The sequence below is a fragment of the Xyrauchen texanus genome, chromosome 13, assembly GCF_025860055.1.
Source record: "Xyrauchen texanus isolate HMW12.3.18 chromosome 13, RBS_HiC_50CHRs, whole genome shotgun sequence".
Lineage (NCBI taxonomy): Eukaryota > Metazoa > Chordata > Actinopteri > Cypriniformes > Catostomidae > Xyrauchen > Xyrauchen texanus.
The window spans coordinates 14,068,906-14,096,035 of NC_068288.1; the positions used below are offsets into that span (position 1 = coordinate 14,068,906).

Consider the following 27,130-nt stretch of genomic DNA (forward strand, 5'->3'; position numbering starts at 1 on the left):
GAATGTTATGCAGAAGCTATAGTTCAATATGGTGCATGTGTGTGCTTTTCCTGGATGCATCAACCTCCTGAATAACGTTTTTCTATCAGTGATCCTCAGCGACTGAAGCTATGGCTGCTCGTTTTTATCAATACACCAATTGAGTCACTCAAAATATTGATGGTGTGCAGTGAACATTTTTCGACTGACGATTTCAGACAGCTGAGAGATCTGACGATATCGACATGCCAACGGGCTTACGTCATGCGAGAGGCAGTTTGGCTAAAAGTTTTAAATTTTTATCCATATTTACACACCAAGCACTTCGCTTCAGAAGACATTATTTAATCCACTGTCATATGGATTACTTTTATGCTGCCTTTTAAGCGCTTTTTGGAGCTTCACGATTTTGTAACATTCACTTGCATTGTATGGACCAACAGAGCTGAGATATTATCTCCATTTGCATTCAGCTGAAGAAGAAAGTCACACACATCTGGGATGGCATGAGGGAGAGTAAATGATGACATCATTTTCTTTTTTGGGTGAACTATCCCTTTAATTTCTCTTTGTTCACCTGTTGGTTAGGGACATTACATTATTCTGTCTGTCATTGACGGTTCTGAACTCTTTTCCCACAACAGTGCGGGGGGTTTCACTAATCTGAACGGCATCTCATTACTATATTTCCAGTAAGAAGGAGGACTACATTGATGCCTTTCAACTATTTGGGCTAGTGGGCATTGCCTTGTGCCTGTGAATCAGTAGCAAGGCACTTTGGTATAAGGTTCCCATAGCATCAGCTTCTGACGCAGCATCAAAGTGACCGACTTGGAACATCACAGTTACTTCTGTAACCTTGATTCTCTGAATGGACGCTGTGTACACTGACGCACTACTGGTTTCTCACTGTTAAGGGACAAAGAGAAGCTCTCTCTTGCCTTCAGTCAAAAAATCCTGATGAAATGAATATCAGGGACAGAAACTAAAGCACCATTTGCCAATAGATTTACAAAGGGTGTACTTTAAATCTTCTTCTAGCTAAATTAAATCTTTACATTAATGTTCCCTTTGTTAAGGCTTTATAAAGGGGTTCATTAATGACTATATAATTAATGTACAAATTACGAGGCACCTTGGTGGCTTTTCCCACCTGTAAAGACCGACTCAAGCATGAGCCAATATCATTGAAGTTTGGGCTGTGACATAGTGAACACGCCCCATTTCCTCATTCAGTTCACGAATGAGCGAGGATCAGCGTCTTTTGACCAAATGAAGGAGAAGAGGTATGCCGCTCATTTGGTTCAGCAATCTCGTTTAACAAGTACAGAAAAATGCTGGATTAATTAAGAGTAAAAATGACTAATGATGTTACAATGCCATCAGGACGTGATTAAAACCTGTAATTACTTACAGACTATGTTGCAATGTCTTTGCATACCTTGATGGTCACGCACAGCAGTTCACAAAATTTTAAGTTTTGATAAAGTCTCTTAGTTGATGCGCTGATTTGAATAAAGTATAATTAAACTTTTTTCAGTGGTGAACGTTTCTGTGCTTTATCAGTGGTTTAAAGACCCAAAAACATATAAAAGATGTTCATTTGGTGTCACCTACAGGCGTAAAAGTGTCCATCCATCCATCCGTCTTCAACCGCTTATCTGAAGTCGGGTCGCGGGGGCAGCTGCTCCAGCAGGGGACCCCAAACTTCCCTATCCCGAGCCACATTAACCAGCTCTGACTAGGGGACCCCGAGGCGTTCCCAGGCCAGTGTGGAGATGTAATCTCTCCACCTAATCCTGGGTCTTCCCCGAGGCCTCCTCCCAGCTGGACGTGCCTGAAACACCTCCCTAGGGAGGCGGCCAGGGGGCATCCTTACCAGATGCCCAAACCATCTCAACTGACTCCTTTCGACGCAAAGGAGCAGCGGCTCTTCTCCGAGCTCCTAACGGATGACTGAGCTCCTCGCCCTATCTCTAAGGGAGAAGCCCGCCACCCTTCTGAGGAAGCCCATTTCGGCCGCTTGTACTCACGACCTAGTTCTTTTGGTCATGACCCAGCCTTCATGACCATAGGTGAGGGTAGGAACAAAAATTGACCGGTAGATCGAGAGCTTTGCCTTTCGGCTCAGCTCTCTTTTCGTGACAACGGTGCGATAGAGCGAGTGCAATACCGCCCCCGCTGCCCCGATTCTCCGGCCAACCTCCCGCTCCATTGTCCCTCACTCGAGAACAAGACCCGAGGTACTTGAACTCCTTCACTTGGGGCAAAACTTCATTCCCTACCCGAGTACGCACTCCATCGGTTTCCTGCTGAGAACCATGGCCTCAGATTTAGAGGTGCTAATCCTCATCCCAGCTGCTTCACACTCGACTGCCAAGTGATCCAGTGAGAGCTGAAGGTCACGGACCGATGATGACATGAAGACAACATCATCTGCAAAAAGCAGCGATGAGATCCCCAGCCCACCGAACCGCACGCCTTCCCCACCCCGACTACGCCTCGATATCCTGTCCATGAATATCACAAACAGGATTGGTGACAAAGCGCAGCCTTGGCGGAGACCAACCCCCACATGGAATGAACTCAACTTCGTGCCGAGGACCCGGACACAGCTCTCGCTTTGGACGTACACGGATTGGCTCGCCCTAAGAAGGGACCCCCCCACCCCATACTCCCGCAGCACCTCCCACAGTCTCTCCCGGGGGACCCGGTCATACGCCTTCTCCAGATCCACAAAACACATGTAGACCAGATGGGCATACTCCCAGGCCCCCTCCAGGATAAAGATCTGGTCCGTCGTTCCACGGCCAGGACGAAAACCGCATTGTTCCTCTTCAATCCGAGGTTCGACAATCGGCCGAACCCTCCTCTCCAGCACCTTGAAGTAAACTTTACCAGGGAGGCTGAGAAGTGTGATACCCCTGTAGTTGGCACACACTCTCTGATCCCCCTTTTTGAAGAGGGGAACCACCACCCCGTTCTGCCACTCCTTAGGCACCAGATTTCCACGCAATGTTGAAGAGGCGTGTCATCCATGACACCCCCTCCACATCCAAAGCTTTCAGCATTTCTGGTCGGATCTCATCAATCCCGGGGCTTTGCCACTGCGGAGTTGTTTGACTACCTCAGTGACCTCCCCAGGGAAATAGAATCTGATCCCCATCATCCTCCGGCTCTGCCTCTACCATAGAGGGCGTGTTTGGATTTAGGAGTTCTTCAAAGTGTTCCTTCCACGCCCAATAACCTCCTCAGTTGAGGTCAACAGCGTCCCATCTTTGCTGTATACAGCTTGAATGGTTCCCGTTTCCCCTCCTAAGGTGGCGGACGGTTTTCCAGAAGCACTTTGGTGCGGACCGAAAGTCTTTCTCCATGGCTTCTCCGAACTTTTCCCACACCCACTGCTTTGCCTCCCTCACGGCCGAGGCCGCAGCCCTTCGGGCCTGTCGGTACCTTGCAACTGCCTCCGGAGACCTCCGGGACAACAAATCCCGGAAGGCCTCTTTCTTCAGTCGGACGGCTTCCCGACCACCAGTGTCCACCACGGTGTTCGAGGGTTACCACCCCTTGCGGCACCTAAAGCCTTGAGGCCGCAGCTCTCCACCGCGGCTTTGGCAATGGAAGCTTTGAACATCGCCCACTCCGGTTCAATGTCCCCAACCTCCGCAGGGATGCCTGAAAAACTCCGCCGGAGGTGTGAGTTGAAGATCTCGCGGACAGGGACCTCCTCCAAACGTTCCCAGTTCCCAGTACCACGTACCCTGTACCACGTACACTTATGAGCATCCTTATGTTTGAACATGGTGTTTGTTATAGATAATCCATGACTAGCACAGAAGTCTAATAACAAACATCCACTTGAGTTCAGATCAGGGAGGCCGTTCCTCCCAATCACGCCTTTCCAGGTGTCCCTGTCATTTCCCACGTGTGCGTTGAAGTCACGCAGCATCACTATGGAGTCCCCCAACGGGGCCCTATTCAGGACTCCATTCAGGGTCTCCAAGAAGGCCGAATACTCTGAACTGCTGTTCGGTGCATATGCACAGACAACAGTCAGAGTTTTCCCCCCCACAACCCGTAGGCGTAGGGAGGCGACCCTTTCGTCCACCGGGGTAAACTCCAACGTAGTGGCGCTCAGCCGGGGACTCGTGAGTATCCCCACACCCGCCCGTCGCCTCACACCCTGGGAAACTCCAGAGAAGAATAGAGTCCATCCCCTATCCAGGAGTACGGATCCAGAGCCAAAACTGTGCGTCGATGTAAGCCCCACCAGATCCAACTGGTAACGCTCCACCTCCCTCACTAGTTCCGGCACCTTCCCCCCCAGTGAGGTGACATTCCACGTCCCCAGAGCAAGCCTTTGCTGCCCGGGTCTGGTCCGTCGAGGCCCACGGCCTTCACTGCCGCCCATATGGCAGCGCACCTGACTCCTGCGGTTCCTCCAGTGGGTGGTGGGGCCAAGGGATGTAGAGGGGGGTTCCACGTCGCTTCTTCGGGCTGTGCCCGGCCGGGCTCCGTGACAAGCCCGGCCACCAGGCGCTCGCCGACGAGCCCTCCATCTGGGCCTGGCTCCAGACGGGGGCCCCGGGCTTCCTCCGGGCAGGGTAACTGGTCCTCTTGCCGTTTTATTCATGAGTCATTGTTCATATTTATGATAATCAAAAACATAACATTTCCTAATTTATAATTTATGTCAGAATGCAGCAAAAATAGACTATTATAGTGAGATTAAAAGCAGGGATCATGTCATGTTGCTATAGTCTACTTTGTGTTTATTTGAATTACTGTTATGTCAGTATTCACAGTTCACTTGTGTTTTCACTTTCTTTATCTCATTAATATCGTAAGAATGGTGTGAGAGGTGTCCCAGCTTACCTAGTTATAGTTATCTTAGTGTAAGTCCAATGCAAAAACACTTATTCATATAATAAACATAATATAGCCTGATGATCATTAAACCATGCTGCACTTTATGTGCATATGTTTCTCATTTTGGCATCTCCTTCGTAAATAATGCACAAGTGTCTATTTTACCTTAAGGTACATTTTCAAAGGTTACTAATGTTGAATAAGTGTTATTAACCATTTATAACATGTCAGGTAAAATGGCTCACTATTTGGCAGCTCTTGCAAAGAAAGTCACCCTTTTATGTGCCTGTTGTTATAACTGCAAATCATGTATTTATAATGCATTTGATAATTAAATATGAATCACTAACGAGCCCCTTTATAAACTCCAAAGAAAAGGAACATACATGTAAAGGGTTAAGCTAATAAAACTTTATTAGATTTTCTACCTTTTTCTCCCCAATTTGTAATGCCAATACCCAGTGCACTTTAAGTCCTCGTGGTGGTGTAGTGACGCGCCTCAATCCAGGTGGCGGAGGACTAATCTCAGTTGCCAAAAATACAATTTCAGCAAAATGAAATTAAACATATGAAATGTTCTACACTGGTCCCATATTGTTTGTCCATATTTATAATTGTTTTACAGTGCGTACAGAGACTGTAGGTATATGGAAACTGTGTGTAAGGCATAGGTGTACCTAGACCCTTATTTTAGCCCCCCTAAAATGAATCTCAGCCCCCCTAAATATCTGTGATTTTGCAATGAGCATGCAAGTGTTTTAAACAGCTGCAGCTGCAACCAGGGCTGGACTGGGAAGAGAAATTGGCCCAGGTTTGTACATGGCAACTGGCCCAAAAGTTGTTGAGAGGGGTTGGGGGGGCATTCTGACATAGACTACATGCACGTTTGAATTACGAGGCACCTTGGTGGCTTTTCCCACCTGTAAAGACCGACTCAAGCATGAGCCAATATCATTGAAGTTTGGGCTGTGACATAGTGAACACGCCCCATTTCCTCATTCAGTTCACGAATGAGCGAGGATCAGCGTCTTTTGACCAAATGAAGGAGAAGAGGTATGCCGCTCATTTGGTTCAGCAATCTCGTTTAACAAGTACAGAAAAATGCTGGATTAATTAAGAGTAAAAATGACTAATGATGTTACAATGCCATCAGGACGTGATTAAAACCTGTAATTACTTACAGACTATGTTGCAATGTCTTTGCATACCTTGATGGTCACGCACATCAGTTCACAAAATTTTAAGTTTTGATAAAGTCTCTTAGTTGATGCGCTGATTTGAATAAAGTATAATTAAACTTTTTTCAGTGGTGAACGTTTCTGTGCTTTATCAGTGGTTTAAAGACCCAAAAACATATAAAAGATGTTCATTTGGTGTCACCTACAGGCATAAAAGTGGCCATCCATCCATCCGTCTTCAACCGCTTATCTGAAGTCGGGTCGCGGGGGCAGCTGCTCCAGCAGGGGACCCCAAACTTCCCTATCCCGAGCCACATTAACCAGCTCTGACTAGGGGACCCCGAGGCGTTCCCAGGCCAGTGTGGAGATGTAATCTCTCCACCTAATCCTGGGTCTTCCCCGAGGCCTCCTCCCAGCTGGACGTGCCTGAAACACCTCCCTAGGGAGGCGGCCAGGGGGCATCCTTACCAGATGCCCAAACCATCTCAACTGACTCCTTTCGACGCAAAGGAGCAGCGGCTCTTCTCCGAGTTCCTCACGGATAACTGAGCTCCTCACCCTATCTCTAAGGGAGAAGCCCGCCACCCTTCTGAGGAAGCCCATTTCGGCAGCGTGTACTCGCGACCTAGTTCTTTCGGTCATGACCCAGCCTTCATGACCATAGGTGAGGGTAGGAACAAAAACTGACCGGTAGATCGAGAGCTTTGCCTTCCGGCTCAGCTCTCTTTTCGTGACATCGGTGTGATAGAGCGAATGCAATACCGCCCCCGCTGCCCCGATTCTCCGGCCAACCTCCCGCTCCATTGTCCCCTCACTCGTGAACAAGACCCGAGGTACTTGAACTCCTTCACTTGGGGCAATACCTCCTTCCCTACCTGGAGTACGCACTCCATTGGTTTCCTGTGTAAAAATGTGATTTACAAAAATGGTTTCTGACTGTATATATATTAAAAGGGTTCTAATGAAATTAAAATGTCTTTTTGGGGTGATTTTCTCTTTTGAACGAATTCTAAATACTTGTCACGATTTAATGGCATAGAGAAACATCACCTTGAGTTAATTCACTCTACTAAAAAACAACCAAGTTAGACATTGATCATAATAATAGTTTTTTATGCTGTTTGATATAACTTTAATCTGTAGAAGTTGCAAAATTATTTATTTTCTATAATAAACACTATTTTTTTATATGTTAATAAATGGAAAATAAATACAAATCTTTAAGTGGTTCTTTAAATTGTTTCAGTTTTAAATAATTTTATAAGCACATTTATTATTTTATAATTTCTGAATGTTAGTTAGTGGTCTTGAACACATTAACTCTTTCCCCGCCAAACACGGAATTTTCCGGGTTTCCGTGTTTTAGGTGTTATACGGTAAGGAAGACCCCTGCGCATGTTTTGAAAGAGTACGCAACTCTTTGATCAAAGAAACAGACTGCGATCGTCTCAAACATGAAGAAGTGGAGTATGAGAAGCTCAAAATATCAGACATAAACATGCCTTTTTCTCAGCTTTTTGTCTGAAATGTTGTTTTTTGACAAAACCGACCTCTGTTAAAGTTGCAATAAAAAAAGAACAAATGAAGATAAAATAAAAACATTTTTTTGCCTAAAAGCAGAGGCCCAGATCTTTATTTTGATATATAGCATCTTCATATATTCATGGAAGAAAATATTCTGCGGGCCATTAAAGTTTAGCGAAAATCGTCAAAAACCCTGGCAGTGGCTGGCAACTTTTTTTTAAAAACGCTGGCGGGGAAAGAGTTAAAGAAAAACAACAACAAAAAACACTTTCTATGCTAAAGAGTGGAATGCATTAAAGGTGCACATCTATGGGGGCCGAGCCCCCCTAACACCAAAATCCAAGAATGGCCCCTGGTGTAAGGAAATGTATAATGTAATAATTCTAGTCTAGCTACAGTAGGCTATTATGTAATAGCCTATAGTAATTGTGTGGAGCAGCTCCTCTGTTGTCATAACATGCAGGCCTATTACTCATGGACACTGTAATATAAAGCATTAGGAATGATGATCACCTATCAAGTGTCGACGTCATCGCCATCGTGCTCTCAAGGCTTCTTGTACACACATAAGAGCTCTCGCGTTGCCCAAGTGTATTGAAGAGGCGGCAACTCGAGTTGCACGAGCAACAACCGCACGAGGAAAAGAGGCGCGTGCCGCATAACTTGATTCAAATCGGATGCTTCTCGGTAACTGCTACTTTTTGTAAACTACTAAAAAAACAGTTTTACAGTCAGTGATGTTTGTCCTGTATATGCAAAATCAATAGCTTTTGATATGTGATATAAAATGAGCTGTGCCACTGTGTATCCGTGAGTTTATAACATAAGAGACACCGGCGTCCGACATGTGTTTTGATGGACTTTATGAGCACCTGCGATTCTTTATTTGGGGTCCTGAGCCCTGCAACTGAACTCCTGCGCTGCTGAGACGACTGTGTGTGGCTCTGACGACTCCAGTTGAAAAGGCACGAGTTTATCTTCTTGACATCCTTTGCAAAACTTCTCATGAACAACATGGTCTCGTGGTCAGATGTGATTAAATGAGTCCCTCACTCAGGTGCGGGGAAGCTCCAAAACTAATTCCTAACTCGCTCTTGGCAACACCTCCATGCATCATGCATGCAATAAAAGTAATATGAGCTGACTGCTAATGTTAAGACAATATGTTTTCTGAAGAGGCTAATTTGAGTTCTGCCTTCAATGGGACCGATGAGGACTTGCTGTCTGCGGTGGATCAGGACTGGAGCGACACTCCAGCTGAGAGACTATCACGGACGGGTCATAATGTGGTCGCCGTTATTTTGGGATCTATCATGATATTCGGCATCCTGAACAATTGCATCGTGCTCGTTCTCTTTTGTAAATTCAAGACTCTGCGGACTCCAGTGAACATGCTCCTGCTCAACATCAGTGTGAGTGACATGCTCGTGTGTGTGTTCGGCACCACGCTCAGCTTCGCGGCCAGTATCCGCGGCCGGTGGCTGGTGGGGAGACACGGGTGCATGTGGTATGGGTTCGTCAACTCCTGTTTTGGTGAGTAGAAAGAAAATCAAATGGGTAGCTAAGCCGACCAACAACAGAAATGTGTACGGAGGTGGTGTAAGTCACTGGAAACACACATTACCTGATAACAACACAATGTGTACTACAAGTCTATACTTAAATAGCAGATTCAGAGCTGATTGTATAGGGGTAAGTTGTCACTAGTGCAATACTAGTATTTGATACAAAAGTCCAATACACAGGTATGTTGGTTTTAATTACCTAGCAAAAATGAATAAATAAATAAAATAAAATTAGATTTTTTTTTTTTTTTAAGTCTAGCCTTCAAACTTAAATTCCAATGATCATTTTTGTCTACACTGTTGGGTAAACAAGTGAACACAATAAAACCACACTGGCATAATGGGTCAATTATGTAAACATGTTTGATTTCAGTTGATAAAAGTGCTTATCGCTTGTTTTAAATGTTGTAAATTCATTAACAGCGACTTTTGTCAACAAAACAACGGTTTCATATTTAAATATATATATATATATATATATATATATATATATATATATATATATATATATATATATATATTTGCCTTTTTACTGTTTTAATTTTGCTGAGAATCTTACAAGCGGTTTACAGCAATGGGTTCATCATGACAACTTACCCCATATGCTTTAGTGTGGTCAACGTTTGTTCAAGGAACTGTATATTTTACCTGCAATACTGGTGAAAATGTGTACTCACTTATTAGCTGTGTTGTAGCCAAGCCATCAAGGCTATGTGTCTGCGCAGAAATAAACCAACCCTGAGAAATATTCATTAGAGTATAAATTATGCTATCTAAGGTAAATACTTTACCCATACAAATATACAGTGAAATAACAGAATAAAGAGTTGTTTTTACTTATCATGGTACCATCAAATGTTTGTGCTAGCTCAATTGCCCGATTGTATATAAAAACGATGTACCATGGTCAAGGCTGTTTTGAAAAAAAGACTACATGATTGTCACCTTATCATATGGAGCGATACAAAAATGACGAAATAACTTTAAAACATGAAAGGGCTAAATCAAATCAAAAATTAAAAGTAGGTTTATTGTAAAAGTTCCCTTTGCAACAGTGGCGGCTGCTGGTCTTTCAAAGAGGGGAAGCTCATTTTCGGCCTACATTATAAACTTATTTACCCTATTTTTTGCACTAAATCAATCTTAGGTGTTGATCTGCCCTGCTGTTTAATTCAAATTTTTTCCTCGTAAGGAAGACTTTCAAATGGCTTTGCCAAAATCAGGTCGACAATATTAGCACCGTCTGCCATCGTGCGCAGTTTCACCCGTACTGTATGAATGAACGAACGAACGAACGCTCTAAAACAAAATATATTAAACTTGGTAAAACTGAAACAAGGAATGTGGTGTATAATTGTGTGAAATGTATTATGCAAATTGACTAGCAATTTCGGCAAACAAATATAAAGAAATAGGTTGCAGCAGTTTGTCTTTCGACTACACTTGAGAAATCCGCGATGGGACTGAGCGCGAAATAGCTTCAGTGACTTCTTATAGTACAGATTCGCTGTCAATCAAAAGGAGACGCAGTCTTTCGACAGATCCTCCAATCATCACGCGGAAGCCCGGAGTCCGGGCCAGCCCACTCCTCATTCGCCCCCAGAGACGCTGAGCGTCCGTGGGCGGGTCATAATCGCAGCATTTATCCAATGACCGTCTATTTTCGGAGCACTGAAAAAAACTGTTCAGAGCAGCCCCATTGAAGTCAATGGACGCTCGGCTTCAACAGGGAAATGCACTGACACTACGGGAATGTATGAGAAGTAAATCGAGTCAGCCGACCTGCTATATGTAATGTAGCTGATTCTGAACGAACTCGTCTTCGAGATGAACGTGTTCTAACGCATTTTTAGTCAATAAATTGTTTACACAATAGTACATATTTGACCATTATTTTTTTGACATTATAGGGGAAGCTGAGCTTCCCTTGCAGTCTTAAAGAAATCCCCACTGCTTTGCAATTGGCATTTTTAAGATTCAATCTCTGATCTAGAGAAAGACAGACCATGGAAGTCCCTTTATGAGAACATATTAACAGTGGACTCATCTTATAGGGGGGCAAACTGCTCTCAAACTGAAATGTTTCTTGTTCTTTGAGCACCAAAGCCAAATGTAATGACAGCACTTATTAAATGAATACTCGTATGCCTTGGGCTAAAGCTGGGGGGCTTAACAAAGAGACTGCAATGAGCATACAGTCAAATTATATTTAAAAACAATTCAGGTGACCCTCATCACAGATGACATATTCATACAACAATGCACTGAGAGAAAAAAATTTAATTCCCATGTTTTCCAGAGTCAAATATGCTGAGAGTAGAGCAGAAAGCCTTAGGGTCAAGTACTTATTAATGTTGTGACATTGCATTGGTCTTGTTCTGTTCACACTCACTTAATATAGATATTCAAATAGCTCCTTAGACTAAAGGTTAGCTGGAAAGATCACATGATGCTCTGTGAAAAAAATGAAAGCTGTAAGCATGTTAGGAGGTGATAAGAGCTTTATCTGCAAGGTTGAATGTAACTCGTAACATGTTTTTTGGATAAGAGTATAGAAAGGCCTTCTTGAGCAAACCAGGAACCCATGTGCTGTACATCCCTTTCTCTCGCCATCTTCTCTGGACTGAATATGCCGGTGATAATCCAAGTTATTGTTATCTTGAAGCAAGACACCGCTAACCCTCCCTGTATAAATCAGTCTAATTATAATGTTTTAGTAGCATTAATGAGCCCTTTAAATCATCTAGTATCAGTTACTAATAGATTTGAATGATCTTTCTAATCTCAAAGTCGAAGTCTCTTGCGCACTGGACAAAAAAAGTTCAACTTTGGTCCCTGGCAAACAGCTAGTACAATGTAATTGTTGAAGAAATAGTTAAATGTGCAGACAACTAACTTTGTGCCATGTTTCTGTTAACACGCATACGTTAACCTGTCAAAGCTCACACATGCACATCCATGTGTCCACGCTTTTCTTTCCATGGTGGCCGACGAGGAGTTTTAAAAGCCAAGATGTTTCTCCAAATATTAGAACATTCTTTTGTCCCTTCACTATGCGTTTCAGTTTAATCGGCCAATCCAGTCACACTTCAGAGGTGATGCAACACCCAGCTTTGTCCAAAGGACACTGTCCATGTCCTGCCGTGTAGTCCAGTAACACTTCACAAATTCGATGTTCTTTGCATTATCATGTAGTTAATAATTAACACATTTCCCCCCCATGATGCATTATTTAGGGCTGTCCTCTGCTATGTGGAGGTCATGGGATGCAATGTTAGGGCTCTGGCAGGACATTAATGGACTTTGCATTATATAAGAAGTGCTTGACTACCACAGTGAGGGACAGAAACATACTTAGAGGGGTGTATTCTGTATAGCGCTACAAAGGCTTCTTTGGGATAGTCTAACGGTCTCATGGCAGCTCATATAGTTCATACGAAATGGTGAAATTGTACGATATCATATGACTCGGCACAAAAAGTTACACGTTTTATTCCCCCAGAGAGACCAACCAATCAACAAACAGAATTTCAAATTTAAACAATACAGGCATCACATCTGAGCAAACCTCCTTTCTAACACTTTATCTTAAGATGCATAAATGTCACTGGACATTTGTTTATTACTCATTCCATATTTATTTATGCTAAACAAATATTTGATTTATGTCATTAACCTGGAACATTCTTCCATTGTCTTGTTCCAAACCCCAGTGATTTTTATTTATTTATTTACATATATAAAATCATTGTTACGATAAGGGTTTGGGTAATGGGTTGGACTTTATGGTTAGGCGTTGGCAACATCCACACTCATTTATTTTCAGAATCCTAATCTCATCGTTTTCCGAAGTATGTGTTAATTGAGAGTGTTTTCACAACACTCTATTTTCCATGGAGAAAAACACAGTTTAAGTGTGAATGAAAGGCATTAGTGTGGACCAGAGGTGGTTCTAGGGTCAGTGGATATTCAGGGCAAAGCCCAGACCTCTGTCGACAAATATGGGGCCATCCTTCAAAAAAATATCGCTATCTGCGTTCCCACTGTCACTACCTCCTCTGGGCTTATTCGGGGACAATGGCCTGTGGTCCTCCGATTACCCTTGGGCAAAAGAAGGCCAACTGGGGGTTGAGACGCAGTCAACGTTAAAGGATGAGTTTAGAGAGATACTGTTGTGGAAAATCTCTCTAAAATGCAAGAAAACTCTCGGAGTCCAGGGTTCCAGATGCCAAAGTTGTAGTTTATTGAACACCAACAAACTTGAGACCGGTCAGCTGTCCGTTCTGACTCTCTTAGTCCAAAACCTCCTCTTCTATATAGTTTGTTATCTAGCATTATTTTTGTAACCAATGGATACTATTTGCCACCATTATCTCACAGAGCCTTTTGATATCGTTTTACTGGTAGAAACTTGGCTTTAGTCTATCTTTTTAATTAATTTGACCACTAGTTGTTTTTACTCCTTATCTTCAACTGTGTTTCAAGGTCCTTAGCCTCATTATTTTGTGGCCTCTGCAGCATCAACACTTTTAGTAACCTCATATGCTCTCTCCTGGGTCACACAAAGGCCATAAACTCATAAAAGTACTTTGATATAAAAACATATTAGAATATTGAAAAATTTACTATAATACTCATGATGCGTGTCCTTCAAGTCAGATTCGTGCTGCAGGTGTACAATTATCAAAAGAGAGTTTAATTTAGTGTGCTTTGTACACCTGACTCTGCAAATGTTTGTTAAACAAGCTTAAATATCTTTAATGAAGGAACTTTGACTCATTGATCGATATTACTTAATAAAAGTGAGTGTTTATCACTAACTTATTACATCACCGCGTGCTGTCATGTTTGTGTGATGTCTCGCACCTGCATCTCAGCTAACAAAATTGCGGACACATTACAAATCTTTTAAGATGCACTATGGACAAAGTGGTGTCCAAAGGAAGAGCTTTTCATGGTTCGAGATCATGGACGGTGTGTTGGGACACTCGGGACACCATGGCAGTTAAAGTCTATGTCTTACTTGCTAACTAACATTTACATACATTATAAATTTGATATTTTAGATAACTAGATAAAATGCCAATTTGGCTTGGCTTGTGAAATGGGCGGGGTTTGTGACATTTGCACCAGGGTGGCGTATTAAATGGGGGTTTCAGAGCAACGCTGTGGGGCTTTTGGCCCGATGTTGGGAATGCAGAGGGATTTTGGTCTCGCGGCTTGAGACCCGAGGCTATTGATAGTGGAAAAGAAGCTATTGGGTACAATTGACAGTTTAATAATCTATTATTGATTTGTTGGGTGTTTTAAGTAAGTTTAGAAGACAGCAGGCTGTAAACAGGCTAAAATAGGTATGCAACAAGGTTCGTGTTTGCGCAGATAAAGGAGGAAGCGGGAGCCGGTTTCCACAGTCCATGTGAGTCACTTTTTATTAACGTAAAACACAACATGCTTTCCAGCATAAATTGTAATACACATTGGCTTTTCAGTCTCTGGTGTGCAACTCTCTCTCTCTGTCTCTCTGTGGACTGGCCGATTTTATCTTCCCCATCTCTCACTGCGAACATAGAAACAGGAATTAGTAACAATTAATATCAGGTGGAACTCCTCACCGCTTTCTCTCTCTCCAGACGGGCGCTTGATCACGCCCCCTCCTCCATAAGGTAATTATAAAAAAAAAAAAAAACATTAAATAGATGGTAGATTTGCCAAAGTTTGCAAATGTCCAGGTTCATGACTTAAAGGTTGCAAATTCCTAGAACACATTTGTATATATTACTCTTGTAACTTCATGCTTTTTTATTGATCGAAATGCTATCCAAAAGAATAACTACATTCCATTTACAATTGGCCACATCGATGTCTTTGTCAAACAGATATAAATCTAATCTTCAATTTCTGCACTGTATGCAAATGAATGAGTTAATTCCTTGATTATGCTAATTCCAGGCAGTGAACTTAAAATATGTGATTTAGTTTTTGATTCCAAGTGACTTTGCCCTGCCTGCGGGTCTCTGTGTGTGCGGCCTGTGTATTTTCCCCTCGAGACTGGCCATGCAAGTCAGCTGCACTTACTGTCAGTGTTTAGTTTCAGTTTCGTCAGTGATCTGCATCAAATAAATGAAGTAAAAAGTTCTGTCTCTCCAACATCGTGCATCCATTTCTTTTATATAATTGTATCCCCTTTTCTCCCAATTTGAAATGCCCAATTCACACTAGTTAGTAGGTCCTCGTGGTGGCGCGGTCACTCGCCTCAATCCGGGTGGCGGAGGACAAGTCTCAGTTTCCTCCTCGTCTGAGACCGTCAATCGGCGCATCTGATCACGTGACTCGTTGTGCATGACACCGCGGAGACTCACAGCATGTGGAGGCTCATGCTACTCTCCACGATCCACACACAACTCACCACACGCCCCATTGAGAGAACCACTAATCACCACCACGAGGAGGTTACCCCATGTGACTCCCTCCCTAGCAACCGGGCCAATTTGGTTGCTTAGGAGACCTGGCTGGAGTCACCCTGGATTCAAACTCACGACTCCAGGTGTGATAGTCAGCGGCAATACTCGCTGAGATACCCAGACCTCCGCATCCATTTCTTTGTTATTATTTATTTCAAGACGCAAGTCTTATGCAAATACTCAGGATCAGCTGTTATGTTTCGCATTTCCCTATGCTAACATAGTGCTGTTTCAGCTGAGTAAAGGTTACATTTATACTTGACGAGGATTGTCTGCTCTGCAAGTGATCGGATTTATACCTGTCTCAAATCCGCCTTGGAGCGCATTTACACAAAAATGCATGAAGTAACCAAATGTAAACACCCCCTTTGTTTTCAGGGTTAAATATTTAAGTATTTGGTATTTACTGGATCTGGATGGGTGAACTCAACGCAGTTTCCAATTTCTCACCAAGACAGACGCACAGCTGCAGTTGTGAGGTGCACATGTGCAAGAGCGCTGAGAACATCCATCAACAAGACATCCGTATTATACTGTAGAAAGACTGGTGTTATTAACTTATGCATATGTTACTTATATTTTAATTAGAGGTCGACCGATTAATCGGTCGACCGATTAATCGGCCGATTTTTTGCATTTTTTACATAATCGGCATCGGCCAATATCCACGCATATCAAGCCGATTATTAGGCAGGCGCATCTGTGGGCAGCCTAGTGTTGTTGTGGAACACGTGTTCGACGCACGCTGCCCCTAGAGTCATTCTCCAGCAGAGTGAACAGACCTCATCCAGTGCCTAAGGAGCTAAGTTCCTTGGAGAAAACAGTAAGGGTTAAATTTGTATAACTTCTTTAGATTTAATTAAAAACTTTTGATACTTTACTGCCAACTTCAAGAAAAAACGTGACAAACGCGATAGTTGACATGACGTTCGGCTACTTTGGATATTGATGGCGTAGTTGAAGTTGCATTATCACAGCAGAAGGGTTGCTATCATGTCACAATAAGGAAGCAAGAATTTAGCAATTACAGACAGTGAATCTGAGACTTTTATTTGTTCTGTTTGTGTCTTATATTTGAGAGGGTTGTCACTCAATGCAGATAAATAAGTAAAAAAAAAGATACCAACGCACTATAGGCTATTGAAGGACTGGCTTTGGTAAGCTCGGACGTTATCGGTTCTGCTGTCGGTACTGGAGAAATTAAGAAAATACATTTATTATTGCTATAAAGAGAAAGTTATTTTATCTCGCCAGCCATTTCTATGTATAATAATATGAAACCATTTGTCTGTGATGCAATTTAGCTATTCGCAGTCAGAGAGAGAGAGAGAGAGAGAGAGAGAGAGAGAGAGAGAGAGAGAGAGATCTCGCTCACGCGGTGCCACAGCGAGCACAACATGAGCCCTGCATAATGAGTGACAACGGAGGACAGAACTAAACATTCAAACGTTGCCTGGTTTAGATATGTGATATTAGTCTGATTTTATTTTAGATTTCGCCTTCCAAAGATTATAAAAAGAATATTTATACATAAGCCGCATTCTGTCTAGCACAACTTCCTTCCCTTCACAGCGGTGCACTGACATTTCTCCCTAAAACTCAAACTTAACGTCAGAATCAGCACGATCGGTGATTGTTGTAAAATGCTACTGTTGCTAAATTGCGGGACGCGTTTAATAATAAAAAGAGGGCAAGAGATACCATTCCCAAGGCGGTGCACGCTCCGAAACACACCGCAAAGAGACAAGCCAAGTATAGGCTACTTTGGGTTTCATGTGCGCGTCTAAACGATCAAATATACACAAAAATATGTCAAAACGACCGGCTTGGAGATTCACTTAAACACAGTTTATGTCTTAAATGGACGTAGTTATGGAAATAGTTGGGAGAAAATATGCTGCATCAGGAGCCTATTAGATCTGCACTCGGTCTTAAAGGGGAAGCATCCTAATAAACATGCAGACGATTGAGCCATTACTGCGAATCAAACGGTAGCCTTATCCTGGTGTGGACATGGCCTTAGGTTTAGGTTTGGGGTCTGGGTTTGGAGTTAAACTTAAGCCCAATGTATACATCAGTCATATGCAAATGCTGAGCTTCTGCGTACTGGATGCATTACGCAATTCTCGTCATCTGCAGAGTGCTCTAGCACTGAATGCACGCCGGCCAATTTTTCTAACCGCACATCTTTGAACACACAGAATGCGCATGGGTCAAAAAGGTGGCAGCGCTCACATTTGAGCCGTTGTTGTTACGCAGATACGCTAGAAGATGTAATCGGCGGTAAACAACAGGAGATGAAGGTAAAACGTCAACAGTGGACGTGCACGTCAAGAACACTTGTGTGAGGAGGACTGGAGATCTTTATGTGTGTCTCGGACAGTCGTAGTACGCATGCGCCAACCACCTGTGAATGTGTGCACAGCCAAATGGAGTATACTTTGACTCTGAGCATTCACATCAAAATCGAAGTATACTTTGGGATACTTCTGGCTTTAGGAAAAATCATAAGATCGCTCATTGTCTCCCATTGTTCTTTGGTAACTTCTTTGGTTGGCATTCGGTTGTCAAGGACCTTAATTGGGACTTCTGGGAGTTGTAGATCTGTCACACACTTATATTGTATTGCACACATTGTACTGTATCCGTGTTAATCTCAAATTGAGTTAACTCAAGCGTGTTTGGAATAAATCCTTATGAGAGAGTACCCTCTTAAGTACAGATAAACATGATTAAACAGCTTTGAAGATTAGAACATGCTGTACCATTAGAAGAGAGGCCTTGAAGAGGCCTGAGAAATTGTTTGGGAATGTTTGGGAATTTATTGCGTAACTCCTTTTCCCATGGAGGCTGATGAAGTTCAGATCAAAGGCCAAAAAGCTCAGGTGCGCCCCTCATGACAAAAGCCATGCAAATTAATGTCTGTTGTTTGATGCTGGGAGAATATTTCCACTCCAAAATTATAATAATGACAATTACAGTGTCTTATCCGCAATATATGGCATTATGTATCATTATGCCACCCACCTGTGTTCCATTGCTGATCAGTCATTTCAATTAGTAACCATAATGATGAAGCAGAGTGTCTATTTGATGTCAAGACCTGTGTAATTATTCCATCTTGCGCTCGTTCAGAATGAAAGTTTGTATGTGCCCGTCACAAAGAATTCAGACTCTCTGTCCAGTCCTATCTTGCAGTGTGGATTTGTATATCCAGGACTTCTCCGGAAAGGTCTCTGGAGAAAAAACAAAAAGAGTTTTTATATTTTTCTAGATTGGAAACATGCTGTTTTATTGTTTGTTATACACTTCCAAATGTCTCATTTTAAGTCAAAAATATGCTCTCTGTTATTTTATATACAGTATAGTGCAACATGTCCTAAGAAACACACGGATCAACTATTTTTTTATTTAACTTAATATCTATTTGTCCTCCAATAATGCAGTGATTGTCTCACAGGTAACATGATTCAGTGAAGCAGATACAATCTGAGAACTGATCGATTGTTAATGATCGCTCATGTGAACTTGAAAGTCGCACAGTATCAAGGGAACAAGTATTGAGCAATCATGTTATATCTGCACAGTTCAGATTTCATTGCCATTGGATTGGGTGAGATTGGATTGATGCTTGAGCAGATCATTAGAACATGGATGTCCTGTTGTGGACACACTGCATTCCGATTCAGAGGGTTCCTACACAGAGTTCACTCGTCCCTAAATATGTATCTAATACATGTCATCCACATGTGTATATATATATATATATATTAACAGCTAATAGAAATCATATTCATCCAATTCACCATTCATCATGATAAATGACAGTTGTGATATTTTTAGAAATGTAAACAAATATGTATATTTGAAATAACTATGATTTGGTTAATTTACAATATGTATGTCTTCTTAACCAGGGTGATCTCATGAGAAATCGTAGGTCGTATTTTATTTATTTATTTTACATTTTTTATGTTTTTGTACGTTTTAATAGACACTGAAATGTACATATCTACGTATTCACAGCATATAAAATGCAAGTGTTTGAACAGCTTTTAAGACGTATAAATCTTTTCAAATCCTCTGACATTTACGGAAGCTTTACATGGACACAGCTGTATGTGTTCCAGTACAATACAATCCTGTTATGGGACTTTTATTTATCAGTGTGAGAAATTAAGAATTTTTTTCAATTTATGTATAAATAACATCTTATAAAACTGTTTAATTTCCACTCTTTGTTGGCTGAATTTAATTTACTTTACTAAGCCCCACCTTAAAAGCATCTCTGACCAATCCTGTCTTAGCAACTGTTGCCATTAAGAAGGTCACTGACATGTTGGTGTGTGAGGTCAGGTAGATGTTTGAGCAGGTAATGAGGACATCAGAACTTTCATTTAATTGCAAGAAATTGTTTGCCAGCCAATGTTTAATATCTTTGAAGCAATTTAGGGCATCCTCAGATGAACAATTCTTGTCTACACTTTAAAACAAATGCATGAAATAGATAAATGAATGAATGAATAAACAATTAGGCCTAAATCAATAAATTACCTACACAGATTATTTTAGAAATGAAGCACAGATGAAATGGAGATGTTTAATTAAAGGGTAAAATTATCTATCTTGGCTTGTCTTCCCACCTCCCTCCTCTTCTAGAACCTCCTCATCTTCCCCTCAGACACTGAAGGGCACCGTAGCATGAATAAAGTTATGTGCAAATAATGAAATTACATTGAGGAGCGACACTACACAGTCACAGACACATGGACAGCGACTCTTCTGAAGCATTTAAAGTGCATCGTTGCACATTCATATTTAGTGCAGTTTTGGGAAGCACATGCAACTTTGCACGCAGAGAACCTTCTTAAGAGCTAAGAGCCATCGTTATTGGGTAACGAGGCACTGGCCGGTAGAGGAAACACGTCCCCAGATGAGGCTTTATTCAAGATGCAACATGAATCCACAGATCCATCCTGAATTGTTGTCAATGCTTTTGGTTCCAGGTGATCGTGTAATGGTGTGTGGAATGTTTTCTTAGCACACTTTTCGCCCCTTAACACGAACGGAGTGTGTAGTGCATTTCTGATTAAACATTAGCCGTTATAGTTAGCTAGTCGCTAGTGGCTATTTATTCATATGCTACACTTTTTTGCTTAATACTTAGAGTATACTGCATAATACACTATAAACATGATTTGTCAGTCAACATCATTTTTTCAACTAAATAAACCTGAATATATTGGTTAAAAGTCTCTTAAAAATTCCAATTCCAAGCCCAGCCTCATGTTTTCTGTGATGTCTCAGCTCAGTAAAGTGCATGTGCTCGTCATGTGACTGGTCTCTCTCTCTCTGTGTTTATTCCATTTATATATATATATATACATACCATCAGGGCCAGGATTCCCAAGCATTCCTCTGCTCGCAGGATAGAAGTGCAGACAGGGAACAGATGAAAGACAGAGGTGCCCAGGGGCTGATTTGAAACCACTGTAGATGAGAAGACAAAATTGGGATCTATATGGCTCCTGCTCCTGTAGGTCTGCTTTTATAGAGAGCTCTTTATGGAAGCAGCTTCAATAACAAATGGGTTTTGCTGTCATACACCTACACATTCTCAAATAGCACCCTAAAAGCCTTAAAGCGCCTGCACACTTCATACAAAATCAAAGAATGAATGGGTGTGACGTCATTTAGAAGAAAATCTGGCCAAATCGAAGGTGTTTTTGAGTTTGTATCGGTAGTTTGTAACAGCTCGCCAGGGCAAACATTCAGGAAAACCTCTTTTACCGACTGCCAAACACGTTCTTAATGCTAGTGATCCGCGTCATCAGTAGGTGTGACCTAAAGCTCCACCTACTTTGAGGTAGACGCTAATTCCCGTTCAGTTAGTTAAGATCAGTTAACATGAACACACTGGCGTGCAGAGTTATAGAGAGCTGGTGCAAACGTACCCACATCTGTACAATCGTACAGTAGAGGCATTTAGAGACATTTTCCAAGACCACGTCATGCGATTTCTTTTGGTATATTTAGTCTACCGAGGGAATCAAATCTACTCGAATAGTCTGATGTGCCCATTACCTCATGTGCCCAATGGAAGACGTGCCTATCTTCTTTCATTTGTCATTTCATTCTTTATAAACTCTTCACCTGTCGGCTATCACTCATAATGCACATTGTTTTCACCCCTTCCCCCCGTCCACCCTTTCATCACCAGTTTAGGTCTTTTTGCATGACACAAAGTCATAATTTCACATCATCAGTCTGTTTGAACAAACATCCTTACACATGGCACAGACACATCTCAAAGTAATGTGAACATATTTGCAAACATGATGTGCTTCATTACACGTTTCACTGTAGTTTCCAGTGAAATTTCCAGTGGGGGGCGCCAAAAGCAAGTGAAATGGTGGCGTAATCAGACAAGGTTTTAAATGTGAATGTTAGATGGAACATATAATGAGAAAAACGTACCCCCCTAACCTAAAACTTGAATTTAAGCCTAGTGTCTTAAAAGAAAATGAGAGGTGGACACAACAGACATCCTTATCCTAACCCAACACCTACACTTAACCGATAGTGTCTTAATAGCAAATGCAACATGAAAAGCACAATTTCTGAAGCAACCACTTTATTTCCTGTCACTTCCGTGACACTTTCGCCTTGCGTGTCAGCATGGGTGCGTGGCCGGGCTTGTACCGCAGTCTACCGGGGAGGCCAAACTCCAGCACCATCAAGAAAGTTACAGCACAAGCTAACCATGTTGGAATAAGTGTGTTAATGTATACAAGTCTGTAATACAAGTGTATGCATATTTCTTCAAATGATGCGTTAAGAGTAAAAGTGTTTCAATATCAAAACATAGCAGTGTGTGAATAAAAGTGCTAAAGATAAGTGTTTATAAAGTCACAATAAGCTGTTGTAGTCATGATTTGTTGTAGTCACACAGTTATTGCAGCACCTCCAGTGTTCATTTCACCAGGAAACTGCTACGAAATATTGAGCGCGGTCTTTGCTAAGTCACTTAGCAAAAAGAATCCATTTCACATTCCAGGTCCACATGCAATGCAAAAAATAAAAAAGGCTACACAATTTTTACACATACTCTATTTTTTTATGAAATGTGTGTCGCTATAGAAAAAGCAGTTGTTGTGCATCCATAATAATAACATTTGACAAAGTCTAATTTAAAATAATCCCTTTTAGGCCCAGTGTGTCCAGAGTTTTCTATTTTACTCAAGAATTTTCATTTTGGTGCATGTTGGAGATCGATGGGAATGTGAAAGTAATGCTTGAGATCTGTTGCCATGATGTAATCTCCTGGTCTGATGGAGTGTAGAACAAGTTCGTAGCATCCTAAAACTGTAATTCAGATCCTCAGATTCAAGGTGGGTCTTAGAGGGCTGACCTTTTTTGTTCTCAAGAGAGATAGGTGTTATCTCCTGAGCTAGAGCTTTTTACTGTTCTGTCATTATAGTCTGCTGAACAATGGAAAATCCTGTGGGCCGGTGAGAAACTGGCTGGAGCCTGAAGAACTGTGGACAATACCCACTGGACTTTGGTTAGAGCCACCCAGATGTTCTTGGACTGAACATTTCAGGCTTGGAGGGTGGGGTTTTTTGTAGGGTTTGGGGGGGTCTAACATTAAGTGCTTCTCTGGAGACTTGAAGTGAAGAAAACAGATTTTATGTTTATTCTCTGGCTCTTAACAACATAACTCTCAAAATAATTATTTACGAATTGACATCACAGACATTTTCATTTCAGTTTTTTATCTGATGTACATAAATTAACATGAAAAACAGTGCGAAATAACACCAAATATCCTGTATAGCCTTGAATAAATCACCCCAGTTCTATATTAGCTGTAGCTCTGCAGGTTTAACATGGGCAAACAGACTAATTTTCCTTTCCATTTCTTAACAGGGATTGTATCATTGATCTCTCTGGCAATCCTTTCATACGATCGTTATAGCACTTTAACGGTTTACAACAAGAGGGCCCCAGACTACAGTAAGCCCTTGTTGGCTGTTGGGGGCTCCTGGCTCTACTCCCTGTTCTGGACAGTCCCCCCCCTGCTGGGTTGGAGTAACTATGGACTGGAAGGGGCAGGCACCAGCTGCTCGGTCACATGGACCGCCAACACCCCACAATCTCATTCCTATATCATCTGTCTGTTCATTTTCTGTTTGGGAATTCCTGTGCTGGTCATGATCTACTGCTACAGCCGGCTCCTCTATGCTGTCAAACAGGTAAATTCAGTCATGGCCTTAAAATTAATATCGATAACCATTACACTTTCATCTTGTCAGTACAATTTCAATACAACAGGGTAAGGAACTGCAGAACCAGTCCTAAGATTTCCCAGCTTATACTGTACACCAAGTAGAGCTTTAGAGTTCAAATACATCAGATATCGAAACTCAGAACTGTATTGCCTGCAGTGCACTGTTTCCAATCCTCTCTGGAACTAAACAATGTCTCTCCAACTCGAGCGCAGAGTTCTCAAACTAGGTCAGCATCTCTGACTCCAGATAAACAGGAAACCGCCTCAATCGATGCTTTAGCTTGTTATCTGTAAGCCACACTCTTTAGTATGCTAAACATGAGATAAACCAGCTGTATTAAGCACTTGTTAAACATATTAGACCTATGTTAAATATACTGTAGGCAGGGCTGGACTGGGAAGAGATTTAAGGGGGGGTTCCCTGTACTTTTCTGCATATCGCGGCGCCGGTTTGTGGTCCATTCTGCATAACGCAGCGGCTCATTTTCACGGCGACCCACCGGTCTGCTCGGTTCCCCAGCTGGCCAGTCCGCCCCTGATCACCCCCAAAGTGTGACGGACCACCGGGAAAATACCAGATTGCCAGTCCAGCCCTGACTGTAGGTCACAGAGATGTGACCTCGTGAAAAATAGACAGAAAAGTCTGGGTGTACACGTACCTAAAATATGCTATAGACTGCAGCTTTTAATGTGGAAAGAAAACATTTTTACTTCAGTTGATTTAGCAGAATATTAAAGGGGTCATGAAATGCAATTTTGTAAATAATTTAATGATCTTCTCTGAGGTCCTCTTGATAATGTCAGTAAAGTGTTTTGCACCAAAACTGTAATATTTTAGTAATAAATTATCTTTTTCCACCCTGTCTCTGGCCCTCTGACTGAAACGCTCGGTTTTGGCCTCAGCGGCTTCTTTAAACCTTAATGTAAACAGCCACTGTTCTGATTGGCTAACATCGTGCAACCCTCAAATACAGGCATATTTCAATCTCAATTGGGAGAGAATACACAAGTGCTCCACAACATTATATAACTTAATTTCAGGGTTTAAACATTACGCACATCGCATCTGAATATATTAAAATGTTCACTCAAGCAGCAACATAAACTAGCAAACAGTCATGACATGAAATATTCAACTCCAAGTGTTTTAACAGCCCCATTCTTCAAAAATGGTTTCTTTGCAAAGCTTGAATCTTATTATGACCACACTGATATTAGCCGCACAAACACAGTCCATAGCACGGTGAAACATGGCACACGTACATTGGTGCACTGAGGCGCAGATCGCCAGAAACACATCCAAGAGGTCAAAGATGTCCAGCTAGTGCTGGCTGACATACACCAACAATTAAAAATAGTGCAAATGCACACAAGAACAGCAAGATGCAAAGCAGCTGAATGAAACTGAATGGCACCTCCTTTTCTGAGTTGTAACTTGACACCTTGTCTTTTAAAAGTGGTGCGATGAACATGACAACGGTCAAAGATGTCTGTGTAATGCATGTTAGAGTATATGCAAAAAAACTATTTACAAATGGTCCAAATGGGTTCCTTTTGGTGTTGAAGAGTAGTTGTTCACACTAGGCCTATCTCCCTCTCTGTTAACGCTATGAACTGAACGGCAGTGGGCGGGGTCAAATGTGCGATGACACATGTTGTGGGGCGTGTTAATACAACTGAGCAATGTTGTATTAACGACAGTTTTCAAAACGAGGCATTTCAGAAAGGTTGGAACTATAAATCCTCTTATAGTGTGTCTAAAGATCAAGGAAAATTTGATTTTCCATTTCATGACCCCTTTAAATTAGTATGTAATTATGTTTGGAATGCCTGTAATTCCACCTGCACCACACACACCTCACTCAAATGCCAAACTGCTGAGATTTTAGTAAGTTCATATGAATGTTAGGAATAAATTCATATTCCTAAACCTTATGAGTCAGCGGTTCCTCTAAACCAGGCTGCAGGTTCTTTCAATAATGGATCAGAAATGATTTCATGTGGGTCTAATCTTTTCATTTGTTTCTACTGATGACTGCTTCTGAATCATCTGCTACATCTTAATCTCAATGTGAATGTGTTTCCTCAGGTAGGGCACATCCGGAAGACTGCAGCCCGGAGAAGAGAGTACCACATTTTATTTATGGTCATCACCACAGTGGTGTGCTACTTAGTGTGCTGGATGCCATACGGGGTAGTTGCAATGATGGCCACGTTTGGACGTCCGGGCATCATCACACCCATTGCGAGCGTGGTGCCTTCCCTCCTAGCCAAAAGCAGCACAGTCATCAACCCTCTAATTTACATTCTTATGAACAAACAGGTTAGACATTTCCAGCTTTTTAATTACCCTTGAGTCCTGGGATTTCTAGTCTTTTCACAGCTCATACAGGCTTCACATGCAAAACCACATGGATGTAGAGCTGCTAGCATCACTGTGACAACCGCCCCACCGTGGTGGTAGAGTGCCAGCACAGTGCCAACGGTGGTTATGCACGTGACGTTTTGATTTTCGTTATTAATGATAACATGTCAAACAACATGAAAGAAAGGGCTCTGTCTTTGTGCATCCTTCGTTGATTGACAGTTTTAAGTTACAGTGTTACATTAATGTTGTTTATAAGGCTGATTAAGCTCAGACAAATACAAATAAAAAGTTAAGGTAGGGATGTCATCTTACCCTGCATGTTACAGATGTAGCGTATAAGACTGTCTTTAATAACAGACAGAAATGTAATGCCAATGCAGAAAGTTTTGTATTTATTTTGGGGGGTATTTCGTGATATTTACCAAGAGTTTAATTTGAATTTTGTGTTCAATGGTGCACTTTTTAAATTTTGATGGGCAATAAATGCATAATTTGCAGGCACTCCCTCATCTTCAACCACCGTATAAGACCGTTGACCGATGGTGATTGGACCTTAACCGCGGGGGTAAAGAATTGCCCCCGGAAAAGCCCTACATGGATGCATACAATTTTTGTTATGATTTTATTGTCTTTACTTATACACTACAGTATAAAACTACATCCACATTGATGTTGAAAAACCACCACCTGACTATAGAAAAAAAAAGTACAGCACAAAATAGGAAATGTGAGTCATTTGGACAATAACAGCATTACATTTCCATTTATGCATTTGGCAGATGCTTTTATCCAAAGTGACTTACAGTGCACTTATTACAGGGACAATCCCCCCGGAGCAACCTGGAGTTAAGTGTCTTACTCAAGGACACAATGGTGGTGGCTGTGGGGATCAAACC

At 41.9% G+C, this 27,130-nt stretch overlaps 1 protein-coding gene across 1 annotated transcript in view; it reads left to right on the plus strand.

The window, feature by feature from the left end:
• The first annotated feature begins 8,194 nt into the window (after nucleotides 1-8,194).
• Nucleotides 8,195-27,130, plus strand: part of tmtops2a (teleost multiple tissue opsin 2a) — a 26,958-nt gene continuing 8,022 nt past the window's right edge. Inside the window, exons 1-3 of the mRNA XM_052140984.1 lie at nucleotides 8,195-9,083; nucleotides 23,506-23,831; nucleotides 25,956-26,189. Coding sequence (XP_051996944.1) covers nucleotides 8,714-9,083; nucleotides 23,506-23,831; nucleotides 25,956-26,189 — 930 coding nt within the window. The 5' untranslated portion in view covers nucleotides 8,195-8,713. The remainder of the gene's footprint in view (nucleotides 9,084-23,505; nucleotides 23,832-25,955; nucleotides 26,190-27,130) is intronic.